The sequence below is a fragment of the Suricata suricatta genome, chromosome 2, assembly GCF_006229205.1.
Source record: "Suricata suricatta isolate VVHF042 chromosome 2, meerkat_22Aug2017_6uvM2_HiC, whole genome shotgun sequence".
Classification (NCBI taxonomy): Eukaryota; Metazoa; Chordata; class Mammalia; order Carnivora; family Herpestidae; genus Suricata; species Suricata suricatta.
Genome location: NC_043701.1, coordinates 45,590,846 through 45,606,387, shown reverse-complemented (window position 1 = coordinate 45,606,387; position 15,542 = coordinate 45,590,846). Strand labels below are relative to the sequence as shown.

General features: G+C 43.1%; 1 protein-coding gene across 1 annotated transcript in view; it reads right to left on the bottom strand.

Annotated features, from left to right (window-relative positions):
• SCRN1 (secernin 1) overlaps nucleotides 1-15,542 on the bottom strand; it is a 60,466-nt gene that overhangs the window by 28,191 nt on the left and 16,733 nt on the right. Inside the window, exon 2 of the mRNA XM_029925735.1 lies at nucleotides 10,908-11,067. Within this exon, the coding sequence (XP_029781595.1) occupies nucleotides 10,908-11,066 (159 nt within the window). The 5' untranslated portion in view covers nucleotide 11,067. The remainder of the gene's footprint in view (nucleotides 1-10,907; nucleotides 11,068-15,542) is intronic.

Below are 15,542 nucleotides of genomic sequence, written 5' to 3'. Positions count from 1 at the left end.
CTAGGGAGCCTGTAACACGCACAGCCTTAGGGCATCTCTGTCAAGGACTGCAGCAGCATGGGCCTGACAAGGGCCTTTCTGTGGCTGCAATTCACACTTAGTCCATTGTGTTTGAAATCTGACTGATCACACCCAGATCAAAGAGGATGATCACACTTGTCTCATATAGATCGCTTATCTAAAATCCTTGTCTGGGAGCAAACCTCATAAATAGAGAACGTTTACACAAGATGTAATTAGCGAAACTTTGTAAAATCAGCCATCTAGAATAAGAACTCTTCAGGCAGTCATTTTTTTTTTCAAGTTTATTTATTTATTTTGAGAGAGAGAGAAGGAGAGAGAGAATTCCAAGCAGGCTCAGCACTGTCAGCACAGAACCTGACGCAGGGCTTGAACTCACAAACTGCGACTCCATGATCTGAGCCAAAACCACAAGTCTGACGCTTAACCGAATGAGCACCCAGGTGCCCCCATCATTTTTTTAAAAAATAAAATTCACCAACCTTCACAATTGTCACATCATTAATGAGGAGGAAGACAATAAGTGGGAGTAGGATCCCAAGCAGCAGAGAAGGTCTCACCAAGGAAAAAAAAAAATCCCAATAGCACCTGACATGTTCTTTCAGCCTGACAAAAGCAATTTAGTTCCTCAAGTCAAAATTTCTCGCCAGATTTCTAATGGAAAACAAAACAAGAACACGTTCACCACTGAAAAAGATCATCTTTACAGGGATGGTTCTGGCCTCAGCCTCTGCGATTAAGCTGCGTAAGAGGTCCACAGAGAGAGATGAGCAAATTGTCTAGCTGCCCCACGGCCACTCCCAACCAGCCTTTAATAAAACAAATCTGTCCGCTGGTGTGACTTCTGGCGGCCCAGGCCACATAACAATATAAGAATGCCTGGAGCAGGAGCACGGTGAGGCAGACTTGTAAATGTCAGCGCTGCCTCCCGCTAATCACTGAGGTTTTAAAGGTACTGCCTGCACTGAGCCTGTCACTCTCTCAGGTGGCTCCGGGGGACACGTGCCAAGTTGGAGGATAGAAGAGATGAGCCTTGCTTGACAAAGCCCTAGAGACGGCGACAAAAGACAATTCTTCTGCAGAGCAAGCCCTTTATTATTTTCTGTGATTCTGTCAAAACCAAAAAAGCAAAATCAGCTTCACGCTGGTGCCCACCCCTTGCACATTCCAGCGCACACTCTTCCTAGATATCACCCAGTGAAAGGGGAAGAGAGACACTCGCACAATAGACGTTTCAATTAATGAAATGCAACCATTGTGCTTTCCTACTGTACTCAGATGGCGGACACAGCCCTGGCGCCACCAGTGAAAAGCACTCCGCTATGAGCTGATGACTCAGCCAGACTTCCCGAGGTGGGGGGAGGGGAAACAGAGAGCAGGGAAAATGGGATGTTTTGGAAGAATATTTTTAGTTTTAGAAAATCTGCAACTCTAAAGCAGCCTGGCTTATGATTACTGAGATTTGGGGTTTTTTTTTTTTTTTTTTTTTTTTTTTTTTTTTGTCCTTATTAGCCCAGTGGCTTGCCAGCTACTGGACTGGTTTTTGAAAATGTACCCTTGTTCTTAGGACTCTAAATAAAGACCAAAAAAAAAAAAAAAGATGTCAGCCACATTTTAGAAGGGCCTTATACTTCCCTGAGGAGGTAAGATCTTTGAGAATGGTGCTGGGGTGGGAAACAGGCTTGGGAAAGAGGTCCTGGTGGAAGGAAGTTCCCTGCTAAGCCACTCTCCCGTGAGGCGAGGAGGACATGCCTGGCTCTATACAAGGCTGGATGGAGCTCCAGGTCCTGGGACCGAAGAGCAGATAGGAAGACAGGCACCTAGTCTGTCCGGTGGCCACACGGACCTTTGTTCAGCGCTCTTTGATTCCAGAATAACTTGTGCTTTCCTACTGTAAGAGGGAATCTTCGGAAATGAAATTCAGACGCTCTCTCCTGCAAAGCACACGTACATCCCACAAACCACAAATAGAGCTGCCATCTGGGCAATGCTGCTAACAGTGTTACCGGCTATCATTAAGGGGCAATTTTCTATTCTTCTTGCAAGTACTTTCATTGGGGAAGAAAAAAGGAAGTGATCTACCAAAAGCCTGCCCCATGCTGTGGAAATTGTATAATCTCACTGTGGGTTCGGAACCCATACAGAATTTTATGTAGAGGAAATAACCTCCCCCCCCCCAAAAAAAACCAATCGAGACTTTAAACTTTAAAGGAAGGGGGGAAATGAAGAAGAGAGTTATTATATAAAAATAAGAGACTCTATTAAAAAGCATGATGTATCAAACCTGACTTGGCTATCAAGATTTCTGTCTCCACAAATTGTGACACAGTTATTCTCTGGACACCAAATATAAATGATGTCAACTGAAATTGAAATTCATTGGTTTTTAGATGGGCGCCTGGGTGGCTTAGTCAGCTAAGCTTCCAACTTCAGCTCAGGTCATGATCTCACTTTTCACAAGCTGGAGCCCTGCATTGGGTTCTGTGCTGACAGCTCAGACACCACTTCATATCCTCTGTCCACCTCCTGTCTGCCCCTCCTCTGCGTGCGCTCTCTCTCTCTCAAAAAATAAAATAAACATTAAAAAAAGAAATTTATTGGTTTTTGGAACAGTATTCTAATGTTGGATCCATTTCTCCTAAATAGAAAATCCAACCATATGAAAATAGACATACATACCCATCTACAGGCATGTGCGTGCACACACACACCACTCACACATACATACACCATGCACACATAGAACATCATAATGCAGGAAATTATGCATCTGCTTCCTCAACACTCCTACCTATGGGAAGGATCAGGACTTGAGGAAAAGTTGAGATATGCTCTGTCATGTGCAGTGATACAGCATCCTCAGAGAGGACAAATGGATACATATTGATCCATCCTACTCTGCATCCAAAGTGAAGTTGCTAAAAAAAAAAAATCAAAACAGAACCGACAAGAGAAAAACTAAAGAATACAAAAATAACCCTCTAATCTTCCAACTATGCAGCTAAACAAAAACATGCAGTGTAATTTTAGAAATGGAGGAACTCTGGGGCACCTGGGTGGCTCAATCAGTTAAGCGTCCAACTTCAGCTCAGGTCATGATCTCAATGTTCGTGAGTTCTAGCCCTGCATTGGGCTCTGTGCTGACAGCTCAGAGCCTGGAGCCTGCTTCAGATTCTGTGTCTCCCTCTCTCTCTACCCCTCCCCTGTTCACACTCTGTCTCTCTCTGTCTCAAAAATAAATAAACATTTTAAAAAATTTAGAAATGAGGGAACTTCTTTATTCTTTTATTCATCATCTCAAGCAAAAAGAACTTTATGGAGATCAGATGATAGATGGATGAGTAGACTGATGGAGAGACTGAAGGAAGAGGTAGGGTGGGCAAGTGGACAACTTGGAAGGGAAGATGGCCTGGAAGGACTGGCCAGCTGGGATGGTAGGCGGGTCAGTGGATGAGTAATCAGGATGACTTTTAGCACATAGTTATTCTCAGAAAATGAATTTCCTGGAACCTCAAAACTCAAATATGAGGTTTCTAGGGAAACTGCAGAATATATATGTTTAAAATGTCATGTGCCTGGGTGGCTCAGTTGGTTGAGTCTCTGACTTCGGCTCAGGTCATGATCTCACGGTTCCTCGGTTTGAGCCCCGCATTGGGCTCTGTGCTCACAGCGAGCTCAGAGCCTGGAGCCTGCCTCGGATTCTGTGTCTCCCTTTCTCTCTGCTCCTCCCCCACTCATGCTTTGTGTGTGTGTGTCTCTCTCTCAAAAATAAATAAAACTTTAAAAAAATTTTAATAAAAAATAAAAAATTAAATAAATAAATAAAATGTCATGAAATGGCTAAGAAATAGATGGGGGTTTCTTGGGAAGTTCTCACTCTTCATAGTTCAGAAAAATAATTTCTGTATGCTAATGAGAGGTTTTATGAAACTTACATGACAGCTGTTGGATAGTTGATAGAAAAGAGCCCATCACTCTGTACTTAGGAAAGTAACAGAAGGAAATTAAAGAGGTAAGAGTAGGGGCACCTGGGTAGCTCAGTCAGTTAGGTGAGTGACTCTTGATCTCAGCTCAGGTCTCGATCTCAGGGTCTTGAGTTCAAGCCCCATGTTGGGCTCATGTTGGGCATGGAGCTTACTTTAAAAAGGAGGGTGGGGAGGGTAAGAGTAAATTTGAAAATCAGATTCAGAACCAAATGCTAAAGATAGCTTGGGAACTGAGACCTGGAGTCACACAATCTCTCAACACTAGTCAATTCTTTAAAAAAAAATTCTTTTTACAATGTCCTTCTTAGAGTCATACATACATACATACAATTTTCTCCTTAGAATTTCATATATCAGCTCCCATGTGCTTCACAAAAAAATCTGTAAGGCAGACACAGTGGGTGTTCTGATCTCTATCTGGCAAATGAGTAAACTGAATCTCAAAGAGGCTCAAAGACCCACGATGCAGGAAATGGGAAAGATAAGACTAGAAGCCAAGGCCCCGTATCTGGGGCCAGATTCATCTCACCAGTTTTAAGCAACTATAAATTTCCATTGGTTTATAATGGCCAAACATGCACAAAGTACACGTTCACAGAAGGAGGGCAGGCCAGAGAGAGGTGGGGACGTTGGCATGTGGGCCTTGAAGGCTGTATCTATGAAGGAGATGAGAGGAGAGGGGAGGAAGGACATTCTTAGCAAAGGATAGAATGAACAGAAGCACAAAGAAGTGCAAACGGGTTGTTTGTTCAAGAAACGAGGAGCAGCTCAGTGTAGCAAGCCGGGAGAGAGAGACTAAGAATGAGGGAAGAAAAGTGAGCAGGAAATCGTACAACCCTTGTGGAGGGCAATTAGCACAAAAACTTTACCCCATGACCCAGCGATCCTGCATCTGGAAGTGTATCTAGAGACTTCATCTGCGCATGTGCAGAATGACTCCTATACAAGGTTTCGTGGCTGACCTTGCAGACTAGCAAACAGGCCCAATGTCCACCAATAGAGGACTGGCTGAAAAATTACGGAGTATCTCCACAGTGGACAACTATGCATCTGTAAAAAATAAGGATGATCTCTGTGTACAAACATAGAAAACTATTTACAAAATGTTACTTAAAAAATGTAGGCCTTTTTTTGTACGTTTGAAATTTTATATTTAAAAATCAAGTTTCAGGAGCACCTGGGAGGCTCCGCTGGTTAAGTGACCGACTTCGGCTCAGGTCATGATCTCACAGTTCGTGGGTTCAACCCCTGCATCAGGCTCTGTGCTGACAGCTCAGAGCCTGGAGCCTGCTTTGGATTCTGTGTCTCCCCTTCTCTCTGCCCCTCCCCTGCTCACATTCTGTCTTTCTCTAAAAACTAAATAAACATTAAAAAAAATTTTTAATCAAGTTTCAAAATAGTATATATAGTGTGCTACTTTTGTGAAAAAAAAAGGAAGAAAATAAGGCTAAATATTCCTATTTGTTTGCATTTGCATGAAACACTAGAAGGATGTGCAAGGAATAAATAAGCGTTATGTAGAACGGGAATCAGAGTGAGGAGCCATAAGGGAGAGGAAACCTTTTTAACGCCACATGAATACATTAGTTAGTCAAAATGTAAAATTACATTAAAAAGCAACTTTACTTGTTAAAAGTATTCCAAATGAGTTAACAGCCTTATGTCTACACAAAAACCTGCACTTAGAGGGGAGCAGGGCTAAAAGGCAAAACAAAACAAAACATGCACACAAATGTTCATAGCAGCTTTGTTCATAATTGTACAACTCAGGAGCAGCCAAAATGTCCTTCAAGAGGTGAGTAGGAAGCTAAACTGTTGTACATCCAGACAATGGGATATTTTTCAGAACTAAAAAGAAATGCACCACCAAGCTTGGAAATGACATGGATGAACCTTAAATGCGTACTAAGTGAAAGAAGCCAATCTGAAAGGCTACATAGCGTAGGATTCCAAGTACATGACATTCCGGGGAAGGGCAAAACCTATAGAGACAGTGAATAGATGAGTGGTTGCCAGGGGTTAGGAAGAGATAAACGAGTAGGCGGGGCACAGAGGATGTTTGGGGCTGAGAACTGATTCTGTGTATTATATTTTTGATACTTTACACCTTCTATAATGGTAGATATGTGTCATTATATACATTTGTCAAAACCCATTAAAATACACAAAAAGCCAACCCTAGTGTGAATGCTAGACTTCAGGTCAGAATAATGTTTCCATATTAGCTCGTGGATCATAACAAATGTACCACACTGATGCAACATGTTAATAATAAGGAAAACGGGGGGGTGAAAGGGTGAAGGGTTGTATGGGAACTTTCTGTACTTTCTGCTCATGTTTGCATGAACATAAAACTGCAGTAAAAGAAAATTAAGTCTACCAGTTAAAAGAAAAGAAGACAAAGGGAAAGTGAGCTGGGTGCCAGTCAGGGAGAGTTCTGAAATGCATACAAATCAGCCTGGGCTCTCATCCTGTAAACACAACGGTTTTTAAACAAGGCAGTGACAGAGTTTTTCTCTGAAAAGAAAATTCTGGTGACCCTGCAGGCTGAAGAATCTACGAAAAAGAAAGCAAGGGACCAAGAAGCAGATTATAGCAGCAGGGAGGTGGGGGTGGGTCCAGATGAGCGAGGGGTCGTGGGGAGGGGATGGGGACAGAGCAGAGGAAGCAACAGAACTTGGTGACAGCTGTCCCCCTGCATCCAGGGATGCATGAGAAAATGAGGGTCAAGGTTTCCCTCGAGTTTCTAGATGAAACTATGTGGCAGACAATGGTGCTGACAGAGAAAGAGGAACAGATGAGACGGGGTAAGTGAATTAGGTTTTTGACCATGACGTTATTTTATTACTCACAGGATACAGATGTGAGAGTGCACAGCTCCAAACACAGGTAGGCAACTCAGAAAGGTGGTCAGGCTGCCTTTGAAACGAATTCTGGTATGTATCAAACTGCACTTATTTGGGGCGCCCGGGTGGCTCAGTCGGTTAAGCATCCGACTTCAGCTCAGGTCATGATCTCAGTTTGGGAGTTCGAGCCTCACGTCAGGCTCTGTGCTGACAGCTCAGAGCTCAGAGCCTGAAGCCTATTTTGAACTCTGTGCCTCCTTCCCTCTCTGACCCTCCCCCATTTGTGGTCAGTCTCTGTCTTTCAAAAATAAATAAATGTGAAAAGATAATTTAAAAACCTGCACTTATTTATACAAGGGGACACTATGTAACCTCCAGCGTATGGGAGTGATAATATACTCTGAGGTAACGAGGGAAAGAAATCTAGTCTATTTTCTAAACTTGATTGTACCCGTGAGAGGAAAATATTGAGTTATTTAGCCTATCCCTCCCAAAAGAAAACAATTTTTCCAAAATATCTATTTCAGACATAAGTGGCTTTTGTGTGATGCTGTGGTTACAATGGCTGCTAACAAGTGATCCCAAATTGCAGTGGTATAAAACAAGCATTTACTACGCTCATGAACTCAGTGGGTCAGGAGTTTAGACAGGGCACGTCAGAGATGGCGTGCCTCCACTCCACAGTGTCTCAGGCCTGGAATCATCTGAAGGGCCACTCACACATCCGGCAGCTGAAGCTGGTGATTGGCTGAAGGACTTCAGTTCCTCTCCATGTGGGCCCCTCCCTGTGCTCTCTGTATGTGGGCTGGTTTTGGGGTTCCTTCCAGTCCAGTGCCTGCATTCTTAGGGCCAGATCCCAAGAGACAGAGACACATGTAGGAGCCAAATCCTTTCATGGCCCAACCCTGGAGGTCACGGAGAATCACTCCCACCAGGCCACACGGGTCAGAGCAAACACAAGCCCTCACCAAGATGCACGGCAGGAGAGGGGGCATCAACCTCCCCTCTCCACCGAGGAGGGCTCATCACACTGTAAGACACGCACGTAGGATGGGATCTGATGCAGCTATCTTTGGGAAATTGAATCTGCCCACATGAAAATCAAAGTATTGTTCCAATCTGTATGACTCCCTGGGAAAAAGACACATTTAGGGAAGACAGACAGGGAAGGTCAGTGAGAAGTCAAACCTGTAACAACTCAAACTTGCAAACTTCATCCACGTTGAGTCCACTCCATTCCAGGAAGAGACAAACATTCAAATCCAAATGACACGGACAGTCAAACATCAGTGAGTACCCATGTGAAACCCAGCATGATCATCAGAGAACCTAACGCTCTTCTCCGCCTATATAAAAGAAATGTCCTACTGAAGTTTAGAGTCTTGGACCCAGCTGGTGGCACAGCAGGAGATGCAAGCAGTCCTGGTGAATGTCCTTGGAGAGACGGTCTGTCACTGGCCCCGACTGCACACAACCATGCCAAGCCATGCCCAGCATGCTGCCTGGCCACTCCACTGCCCCTTCTTTAATTCATCCACCATAAGCAGCTCCTTGTAAAGTACTGTTGCTCTTTGGGGCTGCTTAGCTGTTTTTGAAGGATTGAAACAGATAAGGAGTCAGATAAGAAAATACAATATACATTGATGAATACCCATTTAAAACCTAGCACAGTTATCAGAAAAATCAGTTTATTCTCCAAAACATAGAACACCAAAGAGTAGAGGTGTCGGTGTAAAGAGCTTATTAATTTACTCGCTCAAAGTTTTTTCTCTAAGTTCTTCATCCTTGGGGCACCTGGGTGGCTCAGTTGGTTAAGCATCTGACTCTTGATTTCCGCTTAGGTCATGATCTCGCGAGTTGTGAGATGGAGCCCTGCATTGGGCTTCATGCTGAGTGTGGAGCCTGTTTAAGATTCTCTTTCTCTTCTATTGTCTCTCTCCCTGTCTCTCCCTCTCCCCCCCCCCCACCAAAAAAAGACAACAATTACGATTAAAACACATACATACACAAATAAATATACATAACCAAGAAGTTCATTCCATAAACATAAGGTGGTTCAATTTATCATATAAATTGAAAGAGAAAAATCAAGTAATTATCTCCATCTCACTGAAAAAAGAAAAAACCTTTAACAATATTTAACACCTATTCCTGAGGGGCTTTTTTAACCACTAAAAATAGAAATTGATGTATACTTTTTAACATGATAGAACTATATAAATTTCTGCCCTAAAGCCAACATCTAGTGACTGAAGAAGCACTAAAGGAGGCCTCACTTAGGTCAAGAACAAAGACAAAGATGGGGCACCTGGGTGGCTCAGTCGGTAAGTGTTCGATTTCAGCTTAGGTCATGATCCTGCAGTTCATGGATTCGAGCCCCGCATCGGGCTCTATGCTGACAGCTAGCTCAGAGCCCAGAGCCTGCTTCAGATTCTGTGTCTCCTTCTCTCTCTGACCCTCCCCTGTTCACGCTGTCTCTGTCTCTCTCTCTCTCTCTCTCTCTCAAAAATAAAAACATTTTTTTAAAAAAAGAACAAAAACAAAGATACCCACTATCTCTACTAAATATTAACATTGAATCCAAGCCACCAGTCAATCAATCAGACAAGAAAACAGAGATTTAAGAACAATCAAACTCTCTCTATTCGCAGGTGTTGATAACAACTAACCTGGAAAACCCAAGAGAATCAACGATAAAAGCTGAAACAGCCAATGAAAGAATTAGTGAAAGAGCAGACTAAAGTGGACACAAAATAGCCATCAGGAAAGTCCAACAACACACTCTGAAAATATGGAGAAATGCATTGTCACATTATTAGTAGAAATGCAAGAGTAAACCACCTACGGAAGGAAATTTGATAATATCCAAAAAATTACATACTTATCTACTATGTGACCCAAAATCCCATTTCTAGACACATATCCCAAAGAGGGGCTGACAAAAACTGATTTTTAAGCACTCAAAATAGGAATTGATGGCTCATTTTTTAACATGATACAAATATATAAACCAAGACCAGATATTGTGACAAATACACCAGGTTATCATTCACTTCAAAATATAATAAAATATTTGCAAAAACAAAAGACTGGGTAACAACCCAAAGGTCCAGCAACAGGGGACTGCTTTAAACTATGATCCACAAGAAGATGCGGTGTATATATATATATATACACACACACACACACACACACACACAATGGAATACTACATGGCAATGAGAAAGAATGAAATCTGGCCATTTGGATGAACCACCCATAGAATCCAACACTCTACAGCTCTAAATGAGGAGTGAAGACTACCCCTATTTACTGCATAAAGCTATATCTGAGATATGATTTAAGTTGAAAAAAGCAAAGTGGAGAAGAGTGAACATGGCACACTACCCATTCAAGAAAGAAAAGGAGCCAGGGTGTGTGTGTGTGTGTGTGTGTGTGTGTAGTTTATTATATGCATAGGTAAATTTTTTTAATTTTTTTAAAATTTATTCATTAATTTCAAGAGAGAGAGAGAGCGTGCACAAGTGAGGGGTGGGGGAGAGAGGAAGGAGAGGGAGAAAATCCCAAGCAGGCTCCATGCTGTCAACACAGAGCCCAACATGGGACTCCACCCCAAAAACCATGAGATCATGACCTGAGCAGAAATCAAAGAGTGGGGCGCTTGACTGAGCCACCAAGGTGCCCCCATGTATAGTTTTTCAGATGGGAGAACAAACTAAAATATTTTTTAAAACACGAAATATCTATAGGAGAAAAAGAAAGTAGAGTAAATGAGACGAAGATAGATACTGGACTTCTATGAATATACCTTATTTTGTACATTTGACTTTGGAACCATGTAAATATTTTACTGAATTATAGAACAAGGGCCATAGCAGCAAATGTGGTATTCTCCATGTGGATCCTGTTTCCAAGGCTGTGAACACACCCACGTGGGAAAAGGAATCAAAAGAACAGGACAGTTGTGACTGGTGACCAGGCTTAAGCCAAGTGTGCTGGGCAAAGCCAGAGGCAGAGAATGGGTGCTAATGAGAGACGGAAGCACAGGACTTACCTCAACCTTACTCTCAGGTTCATGATCAGCAGCCGAGAAATACACAACCTCCTGTACTTCATCCCTGGGCCGCGCTGAGTTTTTCCCAAACACCACCAGACCGTCCTTAGCACGCGGGGGGAAGGCCACAAAACAGTAACTTGGAGGAGCGACAGCCATCCTGCAAAGAGAATGCCAGAGACGGAATGGAAGTGGCCCTACAGCAGAACATTCCAACGGTGAGTTCTTCAAACACATTTCACCAGTGAAAGGAGCTTTGGTGTTGAACTTCATGAGGCTAGTTCATTAAGAGATCCCAGCTGGCACAGGAAGGTTGAGCGCCTGGTGTAGAACTGCAGAGCCACCCAGACCAGACAGTGGTTACTACTCTGTGGGACTCAACGAGCTCAGATGTGCAGCGCTCTGCAGTGGCAGCCAAAAGCGCGATGACGTAAGAGAGCGGACAGGAGGCTATTGTTCCCCACAGAAAATACAGACACACTACAGTCTGTCCCAGTAATAGAAAAATCAATAAATATACTTGTAACAGTGCCCTCCACAAGTGTCTTGGATCTTGAGATGTGTGTCTTCTTGAGATGTAATGGATTTCAGGGTGGTGATGGGGAAATGGGTGTAGAGGTAAAGTGAAAGATACTCTCCCTATTTTATATATTTTTACTCTACCTCAATGACGTAACACTCAAGGACCTCTTGGTTTTCCTCCAACCTCCCCCGTGCTCCTGGGCTAGCTTGTTCTCTTCCACCTGGTCATTGAGATCCTCACTGCTTGACTCTTCCTTCCTCATTTAATGCTCTTTTCTTCTTGGGAAAACCCAACCATGCCCATTGGTCACTTATGTGCCCGTAACCTACACATCTGATTCCAGCTCAGTTCTCTCCTTGAGCTCCCAACCCAGAGGACCAAATGCCTTCCTGCTACCCAAAGCTGACTTCATCATCTACTTCCCTAACCTGGGTCCCTTCTCAAGGGTCTCTATCTCATTGGCCATCCAATGAACTATCCATCTAGAGGAACATCTGGAACTCAAAAACTATCCGTTCCATCTGCTTCTCTGTTACCTAACATACCACTAAATTCCACCTGTAGATTCGATCTTGTAAATCTCTTTGGAAACTATCCACTTCTCCCCATCTCCACGACCACCACTTTGCATCAAGCCTCCATCACTAGCTTGGACCCCCACCAGTAGTAACAGGTTAGTGCACAACCACTACTATTCCCCCTCTAACACGCTGGCACATGGCAGCCAAAGTGATATTTTTATTTGATTTTTTTAATGTTTATTTTTAAAAGAGAGAAACACATACACACACAGATGGGAGTGGGGGAAGGGCAAAGAGAGAAGGAGACACAGAATCCAAAGCAGGCTCCAGGTTCTGAGCTGTCAGCATGGAGCCTGACATGGAGCTCAAACTCATGACCTGTGAGATCATGACCTGAGCCAAAGTCAGATACTCAACCAACTGAGCCACCCAGGCTCCCAAAGTCATCTTTTTAAAAGGAAGGTTTGATCATGTTAGTGGTGTCACCTGCTTAAACTTCTCCAGTGGTTTCCCATGGTTCTTAGAATAAGGACCAAAATCTGATCAAGCTCATGCCGCCTTTCCAGCCCCATCTCATGCCACTCACCATTCCACTCCACTCCAGCACACAGACCTTTTTCCAGCCCCTCCAATCCTGCCAGGGCCTCTGCACATGCTTCACCCTTGTTCTTGAGCACTCCTCTCTCTGTTCCTTATACCAAAACCATTTGCCTAGTTAACTCCTACTCCTTCACATAAAAAGAAAAGTCAATTGAATTTACATCACTATACTGTACACCCTCATAGAATCCCATCCCTTTCTTTGTAGCAAGTCTCAATCTGAGATATTTATGTCTTGGTCTTTCTTCCCAGAGTCTGAGCAAGATGAAGGCAGGGAAACCACGTGTCTTTGGAACCACTGTAAACCCAGCTGTGCGCGATGTCTTCTGCAGTGTAGATTTTCAAAAAATAAGAAACAAGGGCTCTTTTATTCTTTCTTAAAACTGAAGCCAACTCTCTACAACTCTTTCTCACCACCATGCCTCTGCACCTGGCTAAAACTCCCTCCCCGGAGTCTGTGCATATCCTTCAGGATCTGAATCAAAATCTCCTCCTTTCAGGACGCCTTCTACAAAGGACTGTCATTTTCTCAGCATCCATCAGCACTGAGGCCTCCAGTTTGTTCTAGGATGATGTGCATTTGTTGTTTGTAAATGTACTGCTTCAAACATTTCAAATAAAGATGGCTGAGGGCAGAACCCAGGCCACCCAATACAGCAGCCCCTTTCCCAAACCCCTATCATAGACACTCAACAAACATTACCCATTAGGCCAACTATCAGGTGTGTCATCAATTATCCAACTGAAGTGTGTTTTATTTTATGATCCAAAATACAAGTGAGAAGTAAAGCAATGATCCCAACAAAGCCACTGGGATTCAAAACGCAGCCACACCACCTACTGCTGTGAGCTGGAGCAAGTCACTTTCCCTCTCTGGGCCTAGGTTTTCTCTTCTGCAACTGTTTTGCCCCAGCCGGTACGTTTATCATGATTAACAAATGACACAATGCTTGAGAACCTATTTCACAAACTGTGAAAGCTACAGGAGGGTAAGATATTTTCTTTAGGTTTTGACTGTTCAAACAGAGTGGCATCTCAAAATTTCTACAAGACGAGCCAGTCAAATCCACCTCGTTCATAACTGGAGTAGTTATCCAACTGCAGAGTCAGCAACATCTTTGTGAGGGACCCTAGTGCTGCTATGTCTGCATCCAGGCTTCAGGTTAGTCTGTGCGTGCATACCCTGTGCTGTCAAAAGTCCTTCTCTGTACTGGGAACCAGGGCACCAAGGAGTGGAGGATCCCAGAGCTCTGGAGGAGGGCACTTGTTGGGATGAGCACTGGGGGTTGTATGGAAGCCAACTTGACAATAAATTATATTAAAAATATATAAATAAAAATAATTCCCTCCTCGCTTGGAAAACTACCTTCACCCACTTTGTGAGTAAGAACAAGCAGGAAGATTAAAACAAAACAAAACTCCAGTTCATTCTCGAATGATTCTTTTCTGTTTTCACAAAAACTGCATTATCTTCAGACTTGAGAAGTAGGGAGAAATAAACCAAACACCGTATGTGTAAGAAAGACCTAGGGGTGCCTGGGTGGCTCAGTCAGTTGGGCCTCTGGCTTCGGCTCAGGTCAGATCTCACGTTCGTGGGTTTGAGCCCTGCGTGGGGCTCTGTGCTGACAGCTAGCTCAGAGCCTGGAGCCTGCTTCCGGTTCTGTGTCTCCTTCTCTCTCTGCCCCTCCCCCTCTCATGCTCTGACTCTCTCTGTATCAAAAATAAATAAAACATTCTTAAAAAATTAAAATAAAAAAAGAAAGACCTAGAATCATTATATGATAAAATGCCTTAATAGCGAGTTCTTAGAATTTGAGGGTGGGAAAAATTGCTGGCTGAGCCACATAAAGTGAAACAAATCCAGAAGATTAGATGGAGAAAAGGTGCATTTACTTGTGTTTGTAATGCCTTTCATATGCGATACAATTCCCCTTCCTCCCCTATCATTGGGTCATTTCAAAAGTGCTGGTGTCTCATCTTTGAGCAGAACCTTACTTTATTTGGTCCTTAAAAATAGTAGCAATCCACTGGTCTTGCATTTATGAGATGTATCTATAGAAAATAAATAAAACTTACAGGGCTTTGACAAGCCCCTAATCTATTCTTCAGCCAGAACATCTGCTTGGTCAGCAAGATATATGAGTCACATGACTATGACCTAGAGATGGGTAACACAAGCCCAGGCATATGTGGGCCCAGCTTTTCCACTGGATCTTGTGAAAGATTAGGAATGACAGAAGGGAGCAGAATTTTAATGTCTATTTTTTCAATGCTAAATGAACCAGCAAACTATGTAACACCAGCAGCAAACCAGCCAAGACTAATTGTCTATTTTTTCTGGATCTGGATCACCATTCTAGATACTTACTAGCCTCCACTCTCTAGATCAATGCTGTCTGCAAGAAATGTTCTACATTGATGGAAATGTTCTATCTCCAATGTCCAATATGGTGGCCATTAGCCTCATAGTGTGATTAACGAACTAAATTTATTATTAAAAACCTTAATTAGTTTAAATGTAAATAGCCACACATTTCATTACCAAATAATCAGAATGCTATTGGACAGAGCAGCATTATAACCACCCAATAAACTCAGAAATGAAGATTTTCACATTAAGCCTTCCAATAATCCCTTAAGTGCTTCTTTGTGAAGCCCTCCGCAAATCCTACTGACAAAATATGCTATCATCCATATAAAGTCAATTACCAAAGAGAAGGTAGTACACTTCGAGAAGACCCAAGAAAACAAACATTAGGAAGGAGCTACTGAACTCACCGAGGGACTGAGTTGAAGCAAGCTCCTTCTCCAGAAGCTAAAGGTGATCACCGCTCTGGGTACCAATTCCTTTTCCCCTGATGTGAGTCTCATATTCCTAACTCTGCCTACACCATGAGTGTGTTCCCCATTGCTGCCTAGAAATCTTTTGGGTACTTCTCTGATCAATCCCACTCTTTACCTCCTAACTGAACTTTTGAGACTTTCACTTTT